The sequence below is a fragment of the Scomber japonicus genome, chromosome 14 (assembly GCF_027409825.1).
Source record: "Scomber japonicus isolate fScoJap1 chromosome 14, fScoJap1.pri, whole genome shotgun sequence".
Taxonomy (NCBI): Eukaryota; Metazoa; Chordata; class Actinopteri; order Scombriformes; family Scombridae; genus Scomber; species Scomber japonicus.
Window position 1 is genome coordinate 5572265 of NC_070591.1, and position 22464 is coordinate 5594728.

General features: G+C 43.8%; 1 protein-coding gene across 1 annotated transcript in view; it reads right to left on the bottom strand.

Annotated features, from left to right (window-relative positions):
• Window positions 1-4864: 4864 nt before the first annotated feature.
• The window catches only part of gfra1a (gdnf family receptor alpha 1a), a 173248-nt gene continuing 155648 nt past the window's right edge, over window positions 4865-22464 (bottom strand). The window contains 3 exon segments of the mRNA XM_053333677.1: window positions 4865-5026; window positions 7819-7866; window positions 20561-20745. Coding sequence (XP_053189652.1) covers window positions 4874-5026; window positions 7819-7866; window positions 20561-20745 — 386 coding nt within the window. The 3' untranslated portion in view covers window positions 4865-4873.

Below are 22464 nucleotides of genomic sequence, written 5' to 3' on the forward strand. Positions count from 1 at the left end.
GCTGAGGGGAGTCTGCATCTCCTCGTCATATTTAAACAACAGATGGAGATGGAGATGGAGATGGACAGCAAAAAATATTCAGTATCTTTTTCTTTTTTTTCCCCCCTGAAAAAAAAAAAAGTAGTAGATCCCAGTTTTTGATGACTACCGAGATATATATATCAGAGTAGTCTTCAAAGAAAGGTGAACAAACTTTTTTTTACTTTTATCTCATATTCCCCAAAGTGGCGCAGCTAAGAAATTCCAGGGCTCGGTTTTTGAAGATTCGTCTCTGGGATTGAAATATATAAAAATGATCAGACATTAAAACCCAAGTCTGAGAAAAATGTAAACCGTCCCTTTAAGAGATTTTGTTGCGTAACATTTCATCTCTTAGCTTCCACCCCATCAAAAGTGCACTAATATACAATCTGTGGGAATCGTCCTTTATCGAGTCAAATATATCATCAAAAAGCTTGTAAATGCTATTTTTATATAATATATTTGCCTTCTCGCTCATCATGTATTCACAAACCCCCCTTTTTTTACTCAACTTCGTCATTTTTTTTAAAACAAATTGAGTTATTTGTGGCTTTCATTCACTTCTACTCATCATCAAAAAAAAAAAAAGCGAAAAAACATTAGTAAAAGATAGAAAAATAAGTTTTAAATCTTAGCCAAAAAAATCAATACTATATATTTTTAAGCAACGTCATAAATGGGGGGAGGAAGGGAAGGAAAGGGAGGGAAAAGGGAGGAGGGAGGAGGGAGGGGGGGGGCTATGGTACAAAACAATATGCTTAGGAAATACAGTTAACTACAAGTAAGGAGAGTTACATTGATATCCTCTTTCTCAGATGCAATAATATTCCACAATCATGTACATACTGGGAGAAATATACATATAAGTTGTTATAAAAAACAATATTCTGGCTTATTCAACGTACTCTATGTTGTATCTGAATGTCAAAATAGCTCACAATGCTCTGGCGTAGAATAATCATCAGACATTTATTTTTGTCCAATTTATAAGTTTTCAGCCAAGAAGTACATAACAGTGCATATACCATGTTTTTATGCTCGGTAAATAACATTTAAGTTCTACTATTATACATTATCATGTTGTTTTTTTTATTTTATTGAGAAGCTACATAAACCCAAGCGAAGTGTGTGTGTCTGTTTGAAAAATGCTCTTGTCAAGCGTCCATATTGATGATGTCATTGTTAAGTTTTTGGTGAACATGCCACAGTGATGTATGGAAAACGTTGGAAAAGTCAGTCGAAATAAAAAAGTTTGAATTTCTTGTCGAGGGAAAAAAACATAATAATAAAATAAAGCTGATGAAAGCAGATGCTCGTCTACTATTTTTAGGACTGGATGTTACTTTTTAAAAATTCTTCCGAAGCAGTCCTCGGGGAGCAGCAGACGTTTGTATATATATATATTTATATTTAAAAAATGAATTTAAACACAGTACATAAGTCACGTGTCACATGTTTTCCTTTACGTTAATAACAAATAGAGAATGGCCGTTTGCTAAACCCCTCCCCTCTCCAATCACGTAGCATAGCAACTGTAGCTAGGTAGAATAAAGACTGTCAAGCTTTGGATTAATTCAACATGTCAAAGTGTGTGTGTGCTTTGTAGGGCTGCTGGATTATGGAAAAAATCATAATCACGATTATTTGGGTCAAAATTGAAATCACGATTATTGAAATTATTATTTTTTTAAACTTTAGAAACATACTGCATTTATTGGACATTTCTTGTTCATTGGGCTTAATTAACTTTCTCTCCCCAGCAGCAGCCTTATATCTGCCGGCTTCCTGTGGCTTCCGGTCTAAGCTTTTCAAAATAAAACCTTTGTTATTGAGCGCTATCTCATTATTATTAAAAGTCATTTCTTATTAAAAAAATAAGCATACCTAAGTTTACTACTTACAGTGGTAACATTTATTATTTTGTGGCATTATAGGGGAAACATTTAGAAAAATAAAGCCTACTTCAGGTCATTTATCTTTCTGTTGCTTGTCCAAGTTTGTTTTTTTTAATATAAAAGTGAATATTAAATTATATGACAACAAAATAAAAGTCTAATATTAAACTTATCTGATAATGCTATAGGGCTAATTAGCTTTAACCTGCTAATTTATCTCCACATCTCCTACATCAGACCTACAGAATCAGGTTTAATTTATATATTTCAGTGCAGAATTATCAAGATATCCCACATAAATGTCATATTATTAAAATAAAAGCTGAAACCATTAAAAAAAAAAGTAATCTAGGTAGGTTTTACAGCCAGCACACATCACTCTGCTAATGAACTAGCTAGCTACAGCTGATTTACATCGTTACTTCGCTACTTTTTGCCGTACTTCAGCCTGAAATCGAAGCTTCAATTCTTCCAATTTTTTCGAGCGGTAAAAACTGCCAAACGCCGTGCTAGCATGCAAAGCTTGACAGGAGGTGTAGCGGCAGTAAAAGTAGCGGAGACGGGTGGGGGGGCTTAGCAAACAGTCCCATTTGAAATTTTGACAGTTTCACACAATCGAGGCAATAAGTCGTACTGTAACACTGAAGTGACAGAAGAAGGATGAACGTCAGAGCGGTTGGATGATGTGAGAGTTACTGTTGAATATACTCTACAACAATTAGCCTAGTTTTTTTTTTTTTGTGTTTTTTTGTTTTTTATAGCTCCTCAGCTGTTTTGTTTTTGTGGACGCAATGTGTGCAGCAAAGTACATCAAATCAAAACTCACCCCCCCCAACAAAAAAAAGAAACTCATTGAGGTGAAACTGCAGCAGCTTCCGAAAAGAAACACTGAACATGGCTTTGACTTTTTAACAATTACAAGTTATGTACAATCACTAATGAGTCGAGTGGATTCAGCCATCCACAGCAGCGTTTACACTATCTACCGTTTCTGTGATCTCCGAGTATCACTCAAGGTGTAAAAAAAAAAAAAAAGGGAGCAGAAAGCCTTGGCATTGTGTGTGTGTGTGTGTGTGTGTGTGTGTGTGTGTGTGTGTTTGTCTGAATGTGTGAAAGTGTGCCGTATGTGTTTGTGGGTCTTCGCCTGTGTGCTTTTGCCAGCGGCGATTGTGTGTTCAGTATGAGCTACACTACATTACATTATTTGGGCGGGGGTGGGGGTGGGGTGGGGGTGGGGGTTAACATTAACCCTCCAGTTGTCCTCAAGTCAAGGAAGAACAGAAGGAAGGACAGGAGGAAGGAAGGAAAGGAGGGAGGAAAGTAGTAAGGATGAAAAGAGGAAGGAATTTAGGAGAGAAGGAAAGAAGGAAGGAAGGAAGGAAGGAAAGGAGTAAGGAAAGGAGGAAGGAAGGAAAGGAGAGAAGGAAGGAAGGAAGAAAGGAAGGAACGAATGAAGGAAGGAAGGAAAGAAGGAAAGAAAGGAGTAAGGAGGGAGGGAGGAAAGGAGGAAGGAAGGAAGGAAGGAAGGAAGGAAGGAAGGAAGGAAGGAAGGAAGGAAGGAAGGAAGTAAGGATGGAAGGACGAGGGAGCAAAGAAAGAAGGGTGGAGGGGAAGAAGGAAGGACAGAAGGAACAGTCAAAAGAGAGATGGGGTCAATTTGACCCGGGAGGACGACAGGAGGGTTAAAAGGCTCTTAGGTTAATTAATTTATCTTTTAGCTCATAAAAATGTAAAATACCAAATCACGTCATTTAAAACATACACAAATCACCAAGAGAGGAGACGAAATGACACCTTAAAAATAAAAAAAGTTGCCCAAGTGATAAAATGTAGCCGTTACTGAACTGACTGTGACTTTTTAAGCAAAAGAACCCACCGATAGCCTCAACACACAAACAGACGTGAGTGAAAACTGATTTGGCGACGTTGAAAATCGATGCTCATTTACATTATGTGTGTGTGTGTGTGTGTGTGTGTGTTTTTCTATCCTGGTGGGGACCGAAACCTGAAATATTATTAACCCGTGGGGACCGATTTTTCCTGCATTGGAATCAAAAGCAAACAGCGTTGTGATAGGCCTGGTCCTCACAGGGCTGGTTTTCCTGACTTTGTGTGGACCCCAGAGGTCACACACGGTACTGCAGTGTACAGGTTCCTGCCAAAGTGTGTAAGTGTGTATATTAGCATGTTAGCTTCATGTTAGCATATTAGCTTATCAGTTAGCCCCCCTGGGTTAGGGTTTCAATCCAACATTTGTTCAACTACTGAATATGAATTGTACTGTGGTCAACAGTGATGTCAATTGTATGCTAATAGATGTTAGCATTACGGGTCCCAATGAGGGGAGCAAAATGCAGGTTTCAAATTTATGTGAGAGTTATTGACATTTCAAGTAATTTTTTCTGTTCAAACAGAATTATGATGAATTTAGGAGTTAAAATTATGTCTCTAGACCCTTTAGAAAGGCTGGACCCCACGGTACATCAGCCACTCAGGAGTCCCCACGAGGTAGTAAAAACAGGTATGTGTGTGTGTGTGTGTGTGTGTGTGTGTGTTCTGTCGTTGTATTCAGTGGAATGTGATCCTCTCATTTTTGCCCAATAGAGCAAACACAGAAGCTTTAAACCCCCCCCCCCTCCCTTTTTTCCCTCAATTAACCCCAAAAAAGGGAACATACAGCCAAACTGAGTTAACACATATAAGTAGATCACTGTTTAGCACACAGCTGCAAAAAACTCAACAAATAACAAAAAGAAATCCCAAAAATTCATTAAAAAAAGCAAAAGTAGGAATCAAAAAAAAGAGAGAGAGGGGGGAAATAAAAGTACATCAGGTATTACTGAGAAAGAAAGGATATAATTTCTTGTTTTGCTTTTTCTTTTATAATACAAATGTGTGTTTGTTTGTCAGTCCCTTGTAGTTTTTTTTTTTTTGTGGCTGTAATTTAAGCGTTGAGGCTACAAGACGCCCGGCGAGGACAGCGCTGGCAGGGTGCAGTACCACAGCCACAGCAGAGGGGGCAGCAGAGAGACCAGATCTGAGGGCCGTCTGGAGGAAGCTGAGTTTCTCAGGATGGCGTTGGATGTGCTCGGACCGTCTATCTGAGGGTCCTGAGGGAGAAACAGAAGAGAGGAGAGAGAGTTTAGCATGGTTACAAAAATAAAATACATATAAGTTAATTAGGTTTTTTGTGTCCATGTGGTTTAGTCAAATTTAAAGGGTTTGTTGTCCTCGAGTCAAGGAAGGAAAGGAGGAAGAAGGAAGGATGGAAGGGAGGAAGAAGGAAGGATGGAAGGGAGGAAGAAGGAAGGATGGAAGGGAGGAAGACGGAAGGAAAGGAGCGAAGGAGGGAGGGAAGAAGGAAGGAAGAAGGAAGAAAAGGAGGGAGGATGGAAGAAGGAAGAAAAGGAGGGAGGAAGGAAGGAAGGAAAAAGGAAAAGAGGAAAAGAGGAAGGAAGGAAGGACAGAAAGAAGAACGGAGGAAAGAAGGAAGGTAGGAGGGAGGGAGGAAGGAAGGACGGAGGAAAGAAGGAAGGTAGGAGGGAGGGAGAAAGGAAAAGATGGAGTAAGGAAGGAAAGAAGGAAGGGAGGAAGGTAGGGAATGAGGAAAGAAAGAGACAAGGAGGTAGAGAGGAAGGAAGGAAGGAAGAAAGAAAGGAAGTACAGACGGAAGGAAGGAAGGAAGGAAGGACATAAGGAAGAGTCAAAACAGACAGGGTCAATCTGACCCTGGAGGACGACAGGAAGGTTAAATTAAAAATGGAGGTTATGTTTAATTAATGCATTAAAAGTCTTAATTGTATTCAGCTGCTACGACAAAGTAAAACACGGAAAGGTTGTTTTTATAACTAAAATGCCACCGTGGAGCTGTGTGTGTGTGTGTGTGTATATGTGTGTATGTGTGTGTGTGTGTGTGTGTGTGTGTGCGTGTGTGTGTGTGTATATTATAGATGTATATATAGAGAGAGCTTCCCCACCAGTCTTTGCTAATAAAGCTGCGAGCTAACTGCTGGGTCATCTCCTCCAGACCTGTCCCTGCCTCTATTAAATGTCAGTCCGCTGCATAACACTGCCTTATTATTGTACAATGACATTTACAGTGAACTTTAAAAGCCACCAGAAAAGCAACGTTCCCATTTCAGCCTCAAAGGAACTACAAAGAACAGGAGTTTACAAAGGAGGCAGAGAGAGGACTGCTGTGGCAATCACTGTCAGACGGAGGTCAGAGACTTCCAACACAGGCTGGATTAGAGTTGCTGATGATTTGATAACTCGGCCAATTGCCTTGTGATCTTAAATAAAATTGTTTTCCTGAGATATGACTTGTGCAGGTTTTTCTCAGGTTAAGAAGTAATGTCCTAACTTTATCCATAGCAGCAGCAAGGGAGGGAAGGAAGGAAGGACGGAGGAAAGAAGGAAGGAATTAAGCTAGGAGGAAAGAAGGAAGGGAGGAAGAAAGGGAGGAGGGAAGGAAGGAAGGGAGGAAGGGAGGAAGAAGGGAGGAAAGGAGGAAGGAAGTAAGGAAGGGAGAAAGAAGGGAGGAAAGGAGGAAGGAAGGAAGGGAAGGAGGGAGGAAGGCAGGGAGGAAAGAAGGACGGAAGGAAGGAAGGCAGGAAGGAAGGAAGGAAGGGAGGAAAGGAGGAAGGAAGGGAGGAAGAAGGAAGGAAGGAAGGGAAGGAAGGAAGGAAGGGAGGAGGGAAGGAAGGCAGGAAGGGAAGAATGGAAAGAAGGAGGAAGAGAGGAAAGGAAAGAAGGAAGGAAATAAAGGACAGAGGAAAGAAGGAAGGAATGAAGGTAGGAGGAAAGAAGGAAGGGAGGAGGGAGGGAGAAAGGAAAAGAGGGAGGAAGGAAGACAAGAAGGACAGAGGAAAGAAGGAAGGGAGGAAGAGAGGGGGGAGGAAAGAAGGAAGGGAGGAAAGAAGTCAAAACAGACGGGGTCAATTTGACCCGGGAGGACGACAGGAAGGTTATGTTATGTTTCAGCCTCAAAGGAAGTACAAAGAACAGGAGTTTACAAAGGAGGCAGAGAGAGGACTGCTGTGGCAATCACTGTCAGACGGAGGTCAGAGACTTCCAACACAGGCTGGATTAGAGTTGCTGATGATTTGATAACTCGGCCAATTGCCTTGTGATCTTAAATAAAATGTTTCCTTCGGATAAAAAGTCCTAACTTTATCTATAGCAGCAGCAAGGGAGGGAGAAGGAAGGAAAGGAGGAAGGAAGGAAGGAAGGGAGGAAGAAGGAAGGGAAGGAGGAAGGAAGGGAGGAAGATGTAAGGAAAGGAGGATAGAAGGGAGGAAAGGAAGAAGAAGGAAGTAAGGGAGGAAGATGGAAGGAAAGGAGGATAGAAGGGAGGAAAGGAAGAAGGAAGGAAGGAAGGAAGGACGGAGGAAAGAAGGAAGGAGGGAGACAGGAAAAGAGGAAGGGGGCAAGGAAGGGAGGGAGGGAGGAATGGAGGAAAGGAGGAAGGAGGGGGGGGGTGGAAGGAAAGGAGGGAGGAAGGAAAGGAGGAAGGAAGGAAGGAAGGAAGGAAGGAAGGAAGGAAGGAAGGGATGAAGGGAGGAAAGGAGGAAGGAAGGGATGGAGGGAGGAAAGGAGGAAGGAAGGGAGGGAGATGGAAGGAAAGGAGGGGGGAAGGAAGGAAGGAAGGAATGAAGGTAGGAGGAAAGAAGGAAGGGAGGAAGGAATGAAGGTAGGAGGAAAGAAGGAAGGGAGGAGGGAGGGAGAAAGGAAAAGAGGGAGGAAGGAAGGAAAAGAGGGAGGAAGGTATTTCTCCCTACATGGATGTTGCACCTTTAATTTTTATCATCTTATATCAATATATCAATGGATTTAGTCAAGGATGATGTAATGTAAGAAATGAATATAAATTATCGTATAATGTAAGTGACAGTGAACTCACCACACATAAGACGCCATCCACAGTTGAGTTTGACTTCAATTTCTGAGCCTGTAAAAGAAAAACACAAAGAATCACAATCCAACCTTCAAAATAAAACACACAATTCAACCTTCAAAATAAAACACACAAGAAACTGATTAAACTTCCTGTCGTCCTCCCGGGTCGAACTGACCCCGTCTGCTTTGACTGTTCCTTCCTTCCTTCCTTCCTTCCTTCCTTCCGTCCTTCCTTTCCTTTCCTCCCTTCCTTCCTCTCTGCTACCATCCTTCCTCCCTTCCTTCCCTCTTTCTTCCTCCTTTCCTTCCCTAACCCTCCCTTCTTTCCTTCCTTCTTCCTCTCTTTTTTTTCTTCCATCCATCCATCCATCCTTCCTTCCTTCCAGCTTTCTTTCCTTCTTTCCTTCCTTCCTTACTTCCTTCCTTCATTCCTTCTTTCTTTCCTTCCTTCCTCCCTTCCTTCCAGCTTTCTTTCTTTCCTTCCTTCCTTCCTTACTTCATTCCATCCTTCCAGCTTTCCTTCCTTCCTCCTTTCCTTCCACCCTTCCTTCCTTCCTTGACTCGAGGACAACAGGAGGATTAAATAAAGATTTCTGTTTGTAGTTATACTTTTTTTGGTTAATGTCAATGATCCAGATGAAAAAGGTTATATGTTCCAGATGTTGCTGCAATATCCGCACTGAACTCAAATTTCTGAAAATGTTGGCAAAAACATTAAAAAAAAGAAAAAAGGAAGATGTATTATGTTCTGAACGTGTTTATCAGGAACACATCCGCATTTTGCCTTCAAGCTTTTGGGGTCACGAAGCATTTTTGGATTTTCAGTTTCCAGGAAATCTCTCACATATTGTTCATATTCTGACTCATAATCAGCCTCTTTCACAGAGGAAAGAAGGAAGGGAGGAAGGTAGGGGAGGGGAAAGAAAGAGAGAAGGAGTCAGGGAGGAAGGAAGGAAGGAAGGAGGGAAGGAAAGAAGGAAGGGAGGAAAGAAGGAAGGCAGGAAAGAGAGAGGAAGGAAAGAAAGAGAGAAGAAGGGAAGGGAGGACGGGGTCAATTTGACCCGGGAGGACAACACGAAGGTTAAAATCAGTAAATAGTCAATAAAACACCATATCAACTAGTTTGGCATGATCTTACATTATAACTTTTATATTAAATAAAGCTAATGGAATACTATTGTTCTAAATATTACATTTAATCTGGGTAACCATGGAGACCAGGAAACATTTACAGACATTATTAGTATAAGTCCACTTAAATACACTGTAGGTGATAAAATATTTAATATTTATCATTCTTTTGTGGTTACACCATTTGACATTTTCAGGAGCATTCAGTCTGACTTTTGGTTAAAAAATGGTGCAAATGTCATTTCAGATGATATAAAACCAACAAAAATACTAAATATACATTTTAACAAACCTGATGCTGCTTTTAAAACTTTTTTTTAAAGATATGTTTGAATTACTCATCTTACTAAACCTTATTACTCATCACTGACCCATATGCTGTCATTTTAATAGTCCTTCATTAATTTCCTATGAAACACATTAAAATTGCTTTATCACTGTGTGTGTGTGTGTTTGAGTGTGTGTGTGTGTGTGTGTTTGAGTGTGTGTGTGTGTGTGTGTTTGAGTGTGTGTGTGTGTGTTTGTGTGTGTGTGTGTGTGTATGTGTGTGTGTGTGTGTGTGTGTGTGTGTGTGTGTGTGTGTGTGTGTGTGTGTGTGTGTGTGTATGTGTGTGTGTGTGTGTGTGTTTTAAAGAGAGAGAGAATCAAAGACAGCGTGTTTCAGTGTGCGACGGCTGTTGAATTGATAAATGTGAGATGAAGTGTGTGTGTGTGTGTGTGTGTGTGTGTGTGTGTGTGTGTGTGTGTGTGTGACTGTCCCTCTGCACTCAGCCTCGCTCTCAGCCTCGCTCTCCGTCTCCTCTCACTGTAAACACCACAAGCATTAAAACTTTAACAGGCTCTCTGGGTCAACTCTCCAAATTTAGCTTTATTTTGTAATTCTGTTTCTTCCAATCTGTGTTTTTATGATCAGAGCGGGTACGGACGGAGGCTATTTGAGGTTCGGTTACACCATTAGGACAGTGGTGCTTGTGTCCGGTTTGTACCTGTTGTGTAAACATATTGACAGCAGCAGTTTAAGTCTAATTAGATTGTTGATCGACGCCATTGATTGTTGATCAGAGTAATTAATTACTGCGGATTCTGTGTCGACTTTCAGTTTAAGCTAAAAGTGTCGCAGCTGTCCAAGCACCAAAAATATGTTGAGTTGTTATGACGACGAGTAAATTACATAAATAAACCAATTAATGTTTTTAACCCTTATATGCTATTCAGGGTCAGATTCCTTCCTTCCTTCCTTCTTTCCTCTGTCCTTCCTTCCTTCCTTCCTTCCTTCCTTCTTTCCTTCTTTCCTTCCTTCCTCTCTCCTACTTTCCTTCCTTCCTCCCTTCCTTCCTTCCTTCCTCCCTCCCTGACTCCTTCTCTCTTTCTTTCCCCTCCCCTACCTTCCTCCCTTCCTTCTTTCCTCTATCCTTCTTTCCTCCCTCCCTCCTTCTCTCTTTCTTTCCTTCCTCCCTCCCTCCACCCCCTTCCTCCCTCTCTCCTTGTTTCCTTCCCTCCTTCCTTCCTCCCTCCCTGACTCCTTCTCTCTTTCTTTCCCCTCCCCTACCTTCCTCCCTTCCTTCTTTCCTCTATCCTTCTTTCCTCCCTCCCTCCTTCTCTCTTTCTTTCCTTCCTCCCTCCCTCCACCCCCCTTCCTCCCTCCCTCCTTGTTTCCTTCCCTCCTTCCTTCCTCCCTCCGTCCCTGACTCCTTCTCTCTTTCTTTCCCCTCCCCTCCCTTCCTTCTTTCCTCTCTCCTACCTTCCTTCTTTCCTTTCCTCCCTCCCTCCTTTCCTTCCTTCTTCCTCCCTTCCTTCCTTGACTCCAGGACAACAGGAGGGTTAAGACTTTGAACACTCTGTTTTTTCATCCTTAACTAGTAACTGAGGACTCTTGTCTGGAAAACCTGGTCAGGACTTTTTGAAGCGTCTGGAGAAAGGTCAGACAAATAAAACACTTTTAAGTTAAGACTGGGAAAAGATGTGAAGTCATGCTGGCAGCTTTAAAACTGCTACAAGTAATATTTCTGTATTAAGGATTAAATGATTGTTTATGTGTGGAAAGGAATCAGTGGGGGGGGGGGGGGGGGGGGCAGGAAGGGAGGAAGCAAGGAAGGAAGGAAGGAAGGACAGGACAGGAGGGAAAGGAGGGAAGGCAGGAAGGGAGGAAAGGAGGGAGGAAGATGGAAGGAAAGGAGGGAGGGAGGAAGGAAGGAAGGAAGGACAGGACAGGAGGGAAAGGAGGGAAGGCAGGAAGGGAGGAAAGGAGGGAAGGCAGGAAGGGAAGTAGGGAGGGAGGAAGGATAGCAGGGAAAGGACGGAGGAAGAAAGGAGGGAAGGAGGGAAGGAGGGAGGAAGATGGAAGGAAAGGAGGGAAGGAGGAAGGAAGATGGAAGGAAAGGACGGAAGGAGGGAAGGAGGGAGGAAGATGGAAGGAAAGGAGGAAGGAAGGAAGGAAGGAAGGACAGGATGGAAAGGAGGGAAGGAAGGACAGGATGGAAAGGAGGGAAGGACGGAAGGAAGGAAGGGAGGAAAGAAAGAAGGAAGGGAGGAAAGGAGGAAGGAAGGAAGGAAGGAAGGAAGGAAGGAAGGTAGGAAGGAAGGAAGGACGGAAGGAAGGAAGGAAGGAAGGAAGGAAGGAAGGGAAGGAGGAAGGAAGATGGAAGGAAAGGACGGAAGGAGGGAAGGAGGGAGGAAGATGGAAGGAAAGGAGGAAGGAAGGAAGGAAGGAAGGACAGGATGGAAAGGAGGGAAGGGAGGAAAGAAGGAAGGAAGGACAGGATGGAAAGGAGGAAGGACGGAAGGAAGGAAGGAAGGAAGGAAGGAAGGAAGGAAAGAAAGAATGAAGGGAGGAAAGGAGGAAGGGAGGAAGGAAGGGAGGAAGGAAGGAAGGAAAGAAGGAAGGGAGGAAGGGAGGAAAGGAGGCTGGAAGGAAAAGATGTGAAGTCATGCTGGCAGCTTTAAGGATGGATTAAATGGAGGAGTCGAAGGGGGGAGGGAAGGAAGGAAGGAAGGAAGGGAAAAAGGATTAAATGATTGTTTCTGTGAGGAGAGGAGTCGCTGGAGACGGAGGATTATCGATGTATGCGGAGTCTGCAGTTCTGAGGAGCATTTCTTTTTTCTTTTTTTTTGGCTTCTCTTAACTGGTTTTTGGTTTTATGGTTCCCAACTTTATTGTTCTGGTTCAGTCTCAAGGATTTCATTAAACTCATTTCTAGCAGGATGTTACAGGAAGTTGTTTTCAGCAGCTCTGATAAAACCTCCCAGTGTGAAGGTCAGCAGACTGTCTGTAGACGGACGACGTGCTAACGACTAGCGTAGCATTTAGCAGACGGATAGTTCCCTCAGGAGCTGGAGGAGACCAAACCAGAGCTAGAAGGAGACCCTAACCCTAACCCTAACCCTCAGGAGCTGGAGGAGACCAAACCAGAGCTAGAAGGAGACCCTAACCCTGACCCTCAGGAGCTGGAGGAGACCAAACCAGAGCTAGAAGGAGACCCTAACCCTAACCCTAACCCTCAGGAGCTGGAGGAGACCAAACCAGAGCTAGAAGGAGACCCTAACCCTAACCCTCAGGAGCTGGAGGAGACCAAACCAGAGCTAGAAGGAGACCCTAACCCTCAGGAGTTGGAGGAGACCAAACCAGAGCTAGAAGGAGACCCTAACCCTAACCCTAACCCTCAGGAGTTGGAGGAGACCAAACCAGAGCTAGAAGGAGACCCTAACCCTAACCCTAACCCTAAGGAGCTGGAGGAGACCAAACCAGAGCTAGAAGGAGACCCTAACCCTGACCCTCAGGAGCTGGAGGAGACCAAACCAGAGCTAGACGGAGACCCTAACCCTGCTAACATGTTCATCACATCAACTTTATATCATGATAAATGTCAAATGGTGTAACCACAAAATAATGATAAATATTAAATATTTTATCCACCTACAGTGTATTTAAGTGGATTTATACTAATAATTCCTATCTTCCTTCCTTCCTCCTTTCCTCCGTCCTTCCTTCCTTCCTTCCTTCCTTCCTTCCTTCCTTCCCTCCTTTCCTTCCTCCCTCCCTCCTTTCCTTCCTTACCTCCTTCTCTCTTTCCTCCCTTCCTTCCTTCCTTCCTCCCTCCTTTCCTCCATCCTTCCTTCCTTCCTTCTTCCTCCCTCCTTTCCTTCCTTACCTCCTTCTTTCCTCCCTCCTTGCCTTCCTCCCTCCTTTCCTTCCTCCCTCCCTCCTTTCCTTCCTTACCTCCTCCTCTCTTTCTTTCCTCCTTTCTTTCCTTCCTTGCCTCTTTCTCTCTTTCCTCCCTCCTTTCCTTCCTCCCTCCTTTCCTTCCTTCTTCCTCCCTCCCTCCCTTCCTTCCTTGACTCAATGACAACAGGAGGGTTAATAATAATGTCTATCTCAGAGTTTACTCTTAAAGGAATTCATGTTTCACGTGTCTAATTAAAAAGCTACAACTACAATATGTCTCAACTTTTACAAATATTATACAAAAAAGGACAAAATCTACAAATAAACTCGACATTCATTCAGCGATGATGGATCACAACGATAATCTTCCCTCTCTCTCCTCCGAGCCTCGACTCCTCCTCTGGTTAATTTCTAAACAGATTGAAACTGATTAGCTCTTGTGTTGATTGCGAGTCCACAAAGAGTTGATTTGCTCATTTAGAGATTTAGAGAAGAGAGCTCTATAATCAGCAATCTGAACTACTTATGTATTTTATTTTGGAGGGGTTTGTTTTTTTTCTCTAAATGAAGCATCTGATTGAGAGTTTGGGAAAAAGTAGTTTGTGAGTTTAAGATAAGAAATCTGGATGCTGGAAGTCAGTGGTGTCAAATATGAGGCCCGTGGGCCAGAACCGGGCCGCTGAGGGGGGCGATCCGGCCCGCTTTCCTTCCTGTGTTCTTTTCCTTCCGTCCATCTTTCCTTCCTACCTTCCTATTTTCCTTTCTTCGTTCCTTCCTTCCTTCCATCTGTCCTTCCTACCTTCCTATTTTCCTTTCTTCATTCCTTCCATTTGTCCTTTCTTCCTTCTGTCCTTCCTCCCTTTCCTCCTTCCATCTGTCCTTCCTACCTTCCTATTTTCCTTTCTTCGTTCCTTCCTTCCTTTCTTCCTTCCCTCAATCTGTCCTTCCTCCCTTTCTTCCTTCAGTCCTTCCTTCCTTCTGTCCTTCCTCCCTTTCTTCCTTCAGTCCTTCCTTCCTTCTGTCCTTCCTCCCTTTCTTCCTTATGTCCTTCCTTCCATTTATCCTCCCTACCTTCCTTTTTTCCTTTCTTTGTTCCTTCCTTCCTTCCATCCATCTGTCGTTCCTCCTTTCCTTCCTTCTGTCCTCCCTTCCATCTATCCTTTCTCCCTTTCTTCCATCTGTCCTTCCAACCTTTCTTCCTTCCATCTGTCCTTCCAACCTTTCTTCCTTCTGTTCGTCCTTCCTCCCTTCCTTCCTTCTTTCCTTCCTTCCTTCCTTCCTTCCTTCCTTTCCTCCATCTTTTTAATGATCCAGCCCTTGAATGAAAATGAATTTGACACCTCTGCTGTAAGTGAATGCAACTAAAGTTTTGGCTTGTGTGTGTGTGTGTGTGTGTGCGCGCGTAGGTGTGTTTGTGTGTGTGTGTGTGTGTGTGTGTGTGTGTGTGTGTGTGTGTGTGTGTGTGTGTGTGTGTGTGTATAGGTGTGACAGAATAATAAATGACTCCAATGTATAGTTTTGTGAATCTGGACTCAAAAAAAAAACCCCAATAAGGATGTAGAGAGTGTAGCAGGCATTGGTAATACAGAAAGTGAAGAAAGCGTACTCTGTTATTACACTTTTGCTTCGGCTCCGCTGGAATGATGTCTATAAATCATGTTGTAGTTTCAGGTCTCTGCATAAAAACCCCAAAAACACAAAAACACGAGAACAGGCCGAGAATCTCAAGCGTGGTCTGAAGAACACGATGACTAAACACAAGCTTCATCACTTTGAGTTCAGAGTGGTTGTTTTAGAGCAAGGGTGTCAAACATGAGGCCCGTGGGCCAGAATCAGCCCGCCGAGGGGTCCAAACCGGCCCACTTTCCTTCCTGTCTTTTTTTCCCTTCCCTCCTTCCTTCCTTCTGTCCTCCCTTCCTTGCTCCCTTCCTTGCTCCCTTCCTTTTTTCCTTCCTTCCTTCCTTCGTTCCTTCCTTCCATCTGTCCTCCCTTCCTTCCTCCCTTTCTTTCTTTCTTTCTTTTTTCCTTCATTCCTTCCATCTTTCCTTCCTGTCTTCTTTTCTTCCTTCCATCCTTCCTTCGTTCCTTCCTTCCACCCTTCCTTCCTTGCTCCTACCCTTTCTTCCTTCCTTCCTTTCATCTGTCTTTCCTTTCTTTCCTTCCTTCCTTCCTTCCATCTTTCCATCTTTCCTTCCAGTCTTTTTTTCCTTTCTTCCATCTGTCCTTCCTTCCTTCCATCTATCCTTACTTTCCTTCCAACCTTCCTTCCTTCCTTCCTTTCATCTGTCTTTCCTTTCTTTCCTTCCTTCCTTCCATCTTTCCTTCCTGTCTTTTTTTCCTTTCTTCCATTTGTCCTTCCTTCCTTCCTTCCATCTGTCCTTACTTTCCTTCCAACCTTCCTTCCTTCCTTACTTTCTTCCATGATCCTTCCTGCTTTCCTTCCACCTTTTCTTCCTTCCTTCCATTTGTCCTTACTTTCCTTCCATCCTTCCTTCCTTTCGTCCATCCTTCCATCTGTCCTTCCTTCCATCTGTCCTTACTTTCCTTCCAACCTTCCTTCCTTCCTTACTTTCTTCCATGATCCTTCCTGCTTTCCTTCCACCTTTTCTTCCTTCCTCCCACCCTTCCTTCCTTCCTTCCTTCCATCTGTCCTCCCTTCCTTCCTCCCTTTCTTTCTTTCTTTCTTTTTTCCTTCATTCCTTCCATCTTTCCTTCCTGTCTTCTTTTCCTTCCTTCCTTCCTTTCCATCCATCTTTCCTTCCTGTCTTCTTTTCTTCCTTCCATCCTTCCTTCGTTCCTTCCTTCCTGTCGTTCCTTCCTTCCTCCCACCCTTTCTTCCTTCCTTCCTTCCTTCCATCTGTCTTTCCTTTCTTTCCTTCCTTCCTTCCTTCCTTCCATCCTTCCATCTTTCCTTCCTGTCTTTTTTTCCTTCCTTCCATCTATCCGTACTTTCCTTCCAACCTTCCTTCCTTCCTTACTTTCTTCCATGATCCTTCCTGCTTTCCTTCCACCTTTTCTTCCTTCCTTCCATCCTTCCTTCCTTTCGTCCATCCTTCCTTTATTCCTTCCTTTTTTCCTTTCTTCCTTCTTTCCTTCCTTCATTACTTCCATCTTTCTTTCCTTCCTTCCTTCCTTCCTTCCTTCCTTTCCTTGCTGCTGATTTTATCAAATGTAATCCTGTGAGCATCACCAATGAATTGAGGTGGAGGCAGAAATATTGCTGGAGATGGCAAAAAAAACAAAATTGCAAATAAAGCCAAATATATCTGCATTAGTATATCCCACTGAGGTTTTTTATTTATAATTTAGTTGAACTGACCCTTTAAATTACATCCCATACACTTATAAACCATATAAACCTTTGCATACCGTGTAAAGTATCCCATTATATTAAACAACAACTGGCAGTAGCTTATTTCCAATACATAAAAAGATTTGGACATCAACAAAATAAAAATGTATTCATGCCTTGCGTCCACGTGCTCTGGATTTGCCTAATACCTGCCCGTTCGGAAAAGTCACATTAGCATGTGGTAGATTTCCATATTTGTCCAGGGCACTTCTTCCTGTTCTGGAGTCAACTATATTCATAAGAACAGGCCGATGTTGCCCTGAGGCTTGAAAACTGTGTGTCTGCATCCTGGTGTGTGTGTGTGTGTGTGTGTGTGTGTGTGTGTGTGTGTGTGTGTGTGTGTGTCTGTGTGTGTGTGTGTGTGCGTTCGCTGTGGGTCCTTCAGCCATGTTGTGTGATGAAAATATAAAATGCCGTAGTGTTTTAATTTCCTCTAAAACAGGGAATTTGATCTAATGTGGGCCGGACCATTAAAAAGAAGGAAGGAAGGAATGACAGAAGGAAGGAAGGAAGGAAGGCAGAAAGGGAGGAAGGACAAATGGAAGAAAGGTGGGGAGGAAAGAAAAGGAGAAGGAAGGAAGGACAGGTGGAAGTGAGGAAGGAAGAAAGAAAAGGAAGGAAAGGTTGGAAAAGAAGACAGAAAGGAAAGATGAAAGGGAGGAAGGAAGGAAGGACAGATGGAAGGAAGGAAGGAAGGACAGATGGAAGGACAGATGGAAGGAAGGAAGGAAGGAAGGAGGAAAAGAAGACAGGAAGGAAAGATGAAAGAGAGGATGCAATGAAGGAAAGAGATGGAAGGAAGGAAGGAAGGAAGGAAGGAGGAAAAGAAGACAGGAAGGAAAGATGAAAGAGAGGATGCAATGAAGGAAAGAGATGGAAGGAAGGAAGGAAGGAAGGAAAAGAAGACACAAAGGAAAGATGGAAGGGAAGAAAGACAGATCCAAGGAAGGGAGGAAGGAATGAAGGAAGGAAGGAAGGAAGGAAGGAAGGAAGGAATGAAGGAAGGAAGTAAAAAAAAGGACAGGAAAAAAAGGACAGGAAGGAAAGTGGGCCGAATTGGACCCCTCGGCAGGCCGGTTCTGGCCCATGGGCCGCATGTTTGACACCCCTGCTCTAAAACCTCAAAAAAGAACGACGAAAAAGAAGATTTCCTGTCACGTCACAGGAAGTAAGCGGAAAAATAAAACAACACGAGGAGAGAAAACTGGACTTCTGAGATGAAGACTAAATGGAAAGCTGGATCTCATCTAATCTAATTTGAAGCTTAAAGTCAAAAGAACTTATATCCCACTGTCTGCACAAAGGAGTTAAACTTGATTTGTGAACATTGGCTAAAGGGAAAGAAGAAGGCGTACAGGTCTCCACTTCCTTCCTGTTTCCTTCCTTCCTTCCTCCTGTCCTTCCTTCCTGTTTCCTCTCTGTCCACACTTTGATTCTTAACGTTCAAACTGAGGTAAAAGCACTGTTGCTAAGTGTTGCTGGGCTGTCACTGGATGAGAGTGGAGAGGCTCAGAGTCACTGGTTAATGGTTATTATTCTGCGTGTGTATGTGTGTGTGTGTGTGTGTGTGTGTGTGTGTGTGTTATTGAGTGTGTGAGAGAGAGAAAGAGAGAAAGACAGAGAGATCAATGAGGAGAGTGGAGTGAGTCTTCTGACAGGCCCGTCCCCTGAGTGTGTCATTACAACAGCAGAGGCTGCCTTGATGCCTCCGTACACACAAAACCATACACACACACACACACACACACACACACACACACACACACACACACACAGACAAACACACACACACACACACACACACACACACACACACACACACACACACACACACACACACACACACACACACACAGACAGAGAGAGAAGTGGTTTAACACAACAACTCTCTCATTAACTTGTACTTGACGTACTATCAGAGCGGTGCCAACAGCACACACGCACCAGTACACCAACAAAGCTCATTATCAGTACAGACTGTGTGTAAATGTGTGTGAGTGTGTGTGTGTGTGTGTGTGTGTGTGTGTGTAAATGTGTGAGTGTGTGTGTTGACAGCGAGTGAGTGTACTTGCATCTGTGTATATATTTTTTGTGTGCAGCCAAGAGTGTGAAATTGCATCTATCCGCAATATCTATGTGTGTTGTGCCAACTAAATTTGCAGGACTGTATGTCTGCATGGATGCATGTGTGTGTGTGTGTGTGTGTGTGTGTGTGCGCGTGTGTGTGTGTGTGTGTGTAGGGTGGTATGATTAAATTCAAGTTCTTCTGCATTCTTCTGTGACTCCCAAATTCATTGACAAGACTTTTCAAGGCTGCCAATCTGATCTCTGACCTTTAATAAGACAAAGGAAAGGAAGGGAGCAAGGAAGGAAGGAAGGAAGGAAGGAAGGAAGGAAGGATGGACCAAAGAAGGAAGGAAAGGAGGGGAGGGAAGAAGGAAGGAAGGAACTAAGGAAAGGAGTAAGGACGAAAAGAGGAAGGAATTTAGGAGAGAAGGAAAGGAGGAAGGAAGGAAGGAAAGAAGGATGGAAGGAGGAGGGAGCAAAGAAAGAGGCGAGGAGGGGAAGAAGGAAGGAAAAATTAAAGAAGGAGAGAAGAAGGAAGGAAAGAAGGAACAGTCAAAAGAGACGGGGTCAATTTGACCCGGCAGGACGACAGGAGGGTTAACAGAGATATCCGACATTATAACAGTTAAAGATGAATCCTGTTCTCGTGTGCAGCTGCAACAATTCAGACACTCTGCTAGCAACAGTAATGACCATCATAAATAATAACACCACATGCATAAAAACATAATGTTCATAATTAAAATGTCTGTTTGCAGTAAGAAATTTTAAAGGTGCATGTCAGTAAACCCTGCCGGAGGATTTTCTGTAAATGTCGGTAAACAATAACCGCGGCGCCTTTATGATGCTGGGATATTATTGTGTTACGTGAAACGAGTCTCTGAGTCCCTATCATCACTCTGTGGGTAATGACAGTATTATCCTCACTTCCTCCCTGACCCAGGAGGAGCCCATCACTGCTGCTCAGGATTGCTGCCAGTGATCCTTCTGTTTCATCAGCCAGATAAGTGTTGCTCCTGTCGAGCAGGAGTGGCTGCTCCAGCTGAGAAATACAGTTTCACAGTCTTATCATGCACAGTGGGGACGGTGCATTCAGGTTCACACGAGGGAGCTATACAAGAGCGTGTCAACTGCTGATCATACACACATCAGGATACAGGGAGGATGGAAGGAAGGAAGGACAGATGGAAGGAAGGAAGGGAGGGAGGCAAGAAGGAAGGATAGGAGGGAAAGGATGGAGGAGGAAAGGAGGGAAGGAGGGAGGAAGGAAGGAAGGAAGGAAGAAGGAAGGAAAGGGGGAGGAAGGAAGGTAAGGAGGGAGGAAGGAAGTCCTATCATGCACGGTGGGGACGGTGCATTCAGGTTCACACAAGGGAGTTATACAAGAGTGTGTCAACTGCTGATCATACACACATCAGGATACAGGGAGGATGGAAGGAAGGAAGGAAGGAAGGAAAAGAAGACAGAAAGGAAAGATGGAAGGGAGGAAGGACAGATGGAAGGAAGGAAGGAAAAGAAGACAGGAAGGAAAGATGGAAGGGAAAAAGGACAGATGGAAGGAAGGAAGGAAGGAAGGAAGGAAAGAAGGAAGGAAGGACAGATGGAAGGAAGGAAGGAGGAAAAGAAGACAGGAAGGAAAGATGGAAGGGAAGAAGGACAGATGGAAGGAAGGAAGGAAGGAAGGAAGGAAGGAAGGAAGGAAGGAAGGAAGGAAAAAAAAGACTGGAAGGAAAGTGGGCTGAATTGGACCCCTCAGCGGGACGGCTCAATTTTCTTGCTTTGTGCAAGTACACCATCGCCTCTATGTCCTCCATTGGGTTAGGGTTAGGGTTAGGGTTAGGGTGTTGCTATGACGACCCCGCCCACGTTGAGGAGGAACTATAGTAATGGAAAAGGTTCCTGGTACCAACCCGAGTCGAGTCGAGTAGTGCTAGAACTGTATAATGGAAACCAACACTAGCTTCATCCTGTGTGTGTGTGTGTGTGTGTGTGTGTGTGTGTGTGTGTGTGTGTGTGTGTGTGTGTGTGTCTCACCTGTAGACTGCCACAGAAGTGATAGATGCCAGGGTCTGTGTTGATGTGGTTGTTGTCGATGGTGTTGGGGTTGCGTTCGCGGTTCCTCTGGTAGGGCGTGGTGGTGGAGGTGGTGGTCTGGACGGGAGACATCGGCTGCCACACTCCAACATCTGTCCCATTACCGAACGCCTGGATGGCGTTGCCTACGGAGACGAAAGAGAGGAGCAGGGAAAGATTATTAACCTTTGTGTCGTCCTCTGTTTTGACTGTTCCTTCTTTCTTCCTTCCTTTCTTCCTTCCTCCTTCTCTCTTTCTTTCCTCCACCCTACCTTTTCCTTCCTTCCTTCCTCCTTCCCTTCCCGTCCTCCTTCCTTCTTTCCTCCCTCCCTCCCTCCTACCTTCCTTCCCTCCTTCCTCCTTCCCTCCTTTCCTTCCTTCATCCCTCCTTTCCTTCCTTCTTCCTCCCTCCTTCCTTCCTTCCCTCCTTCCTTCCTTCCTCTTCCCTTCCTTCCTTCCCTCCTTCCTCCTTCCTTCTTTCCTCCCTCCCTCACTCTTACCTTCCTTCCCTCCTTCCCTTCCTTCCTTCCTTCATTCCTCCTTTCCTTCCTTCTTCCTCCCTCCTTTCCTTCCTTACCTCCTTCCTTCCTTCATCCCTCCTTTCCTTCCCCCATCCTGCCTTCCTTCCTCAACCCGAGGACAACAGGAGGGTTAAGGAAGCACAGCAGTACATTTTTAGTGCCTAGTGTTCCTTTTTATGACTTTTGTGGCATTTTTTTATTGTCATTATTAATTTTTCGCACCTCTTATTTTTATTTTATTTGCATTTCTGTTTTATTTGTTGTTTGTTATTTATCATGACAGTAAAAACAGCAAAGACCGGATTCTTCCAAAGGCAGGAACAATAAAAAAGAAAGAAATGTGTTCACGTTGGATCTCATCTTTCATCAGAAGGAACTTAAAATGAGAAAATGTCGCCAATTTTAATGGTTTAAGAAATGAATTAACCCTCCTGTTGTCCTCGAGTCAAGGGAGGAAGGGAGGAAGGGAGGACGGAGGAAATAAGGAAGGAAGGGAGGGATGCAGAAAGGATAAGAGGAAGGAAAGAAAGAATGACATAGGAAAGGAGGAAGGGAGGAAGGTAGGGGGGAGGAAAGAAAGAGAGAAGGAGGGAGGGAGGAAAGAAGAAGGGGAGGAAGGAAAGGAAGGAAGGAAGGAAGGAAAAAGAAAGGAAGGAAAGAAAGAGATAAGAAGGAAGGAGGGAAGGAAGGAAGGGAGGGAGGAAAGAGAGAGGAAGGAAAGAAAGAGAGAAGGAAGGAAGGAAAGCAAAGGTCGGGTGGAGAAAAGAAAGAGAAAGGGAGGAAGGAAAGGAAGGAAGGAAGGAAGAAAGAAGGAGGAAGGAAGGAAAGAGAGAGGAAGGAAAGAAAGAGAGAAGGAGGAAGGAAGGAAGGAAGGAAGGAAGGAAGGAAGGAAGGAAGGAAGGAAGGAAGGAAGGGAGTGGGAAAGGAACAAAAGAAGGAACAGTCAAAACAGACTGGGTCAATTTGACCCGGGAAGATGACATGAAGCTTAAAACATATTTTACTACTTCTTAAATTGCAATACAGAAACTAAACAAGTTGATTCTGACTCAAGTTTTTACAAACATTATTATTTATTCAGACTGAGGCTCTCCGTTACTTCACCACAACACAAACACTACTTGTAAATCCGAGCGGGTCACTTTAGCACCGAGCTGGATCTTATCATGAATCACCTGCTTGTTAGTCCCCGTGTTAAAATAAAAAGTTTTATGTTGCGCCGACCTAAACCACAATTAAAGGTGAGTTAGAAGGTACTTAGGTTTTGTTATCACTTCCCTCCATTATAAATTCACCACACAGTCAAAAACCTGAGTGCTGATGTGGCTATTTACCATTAGAGTC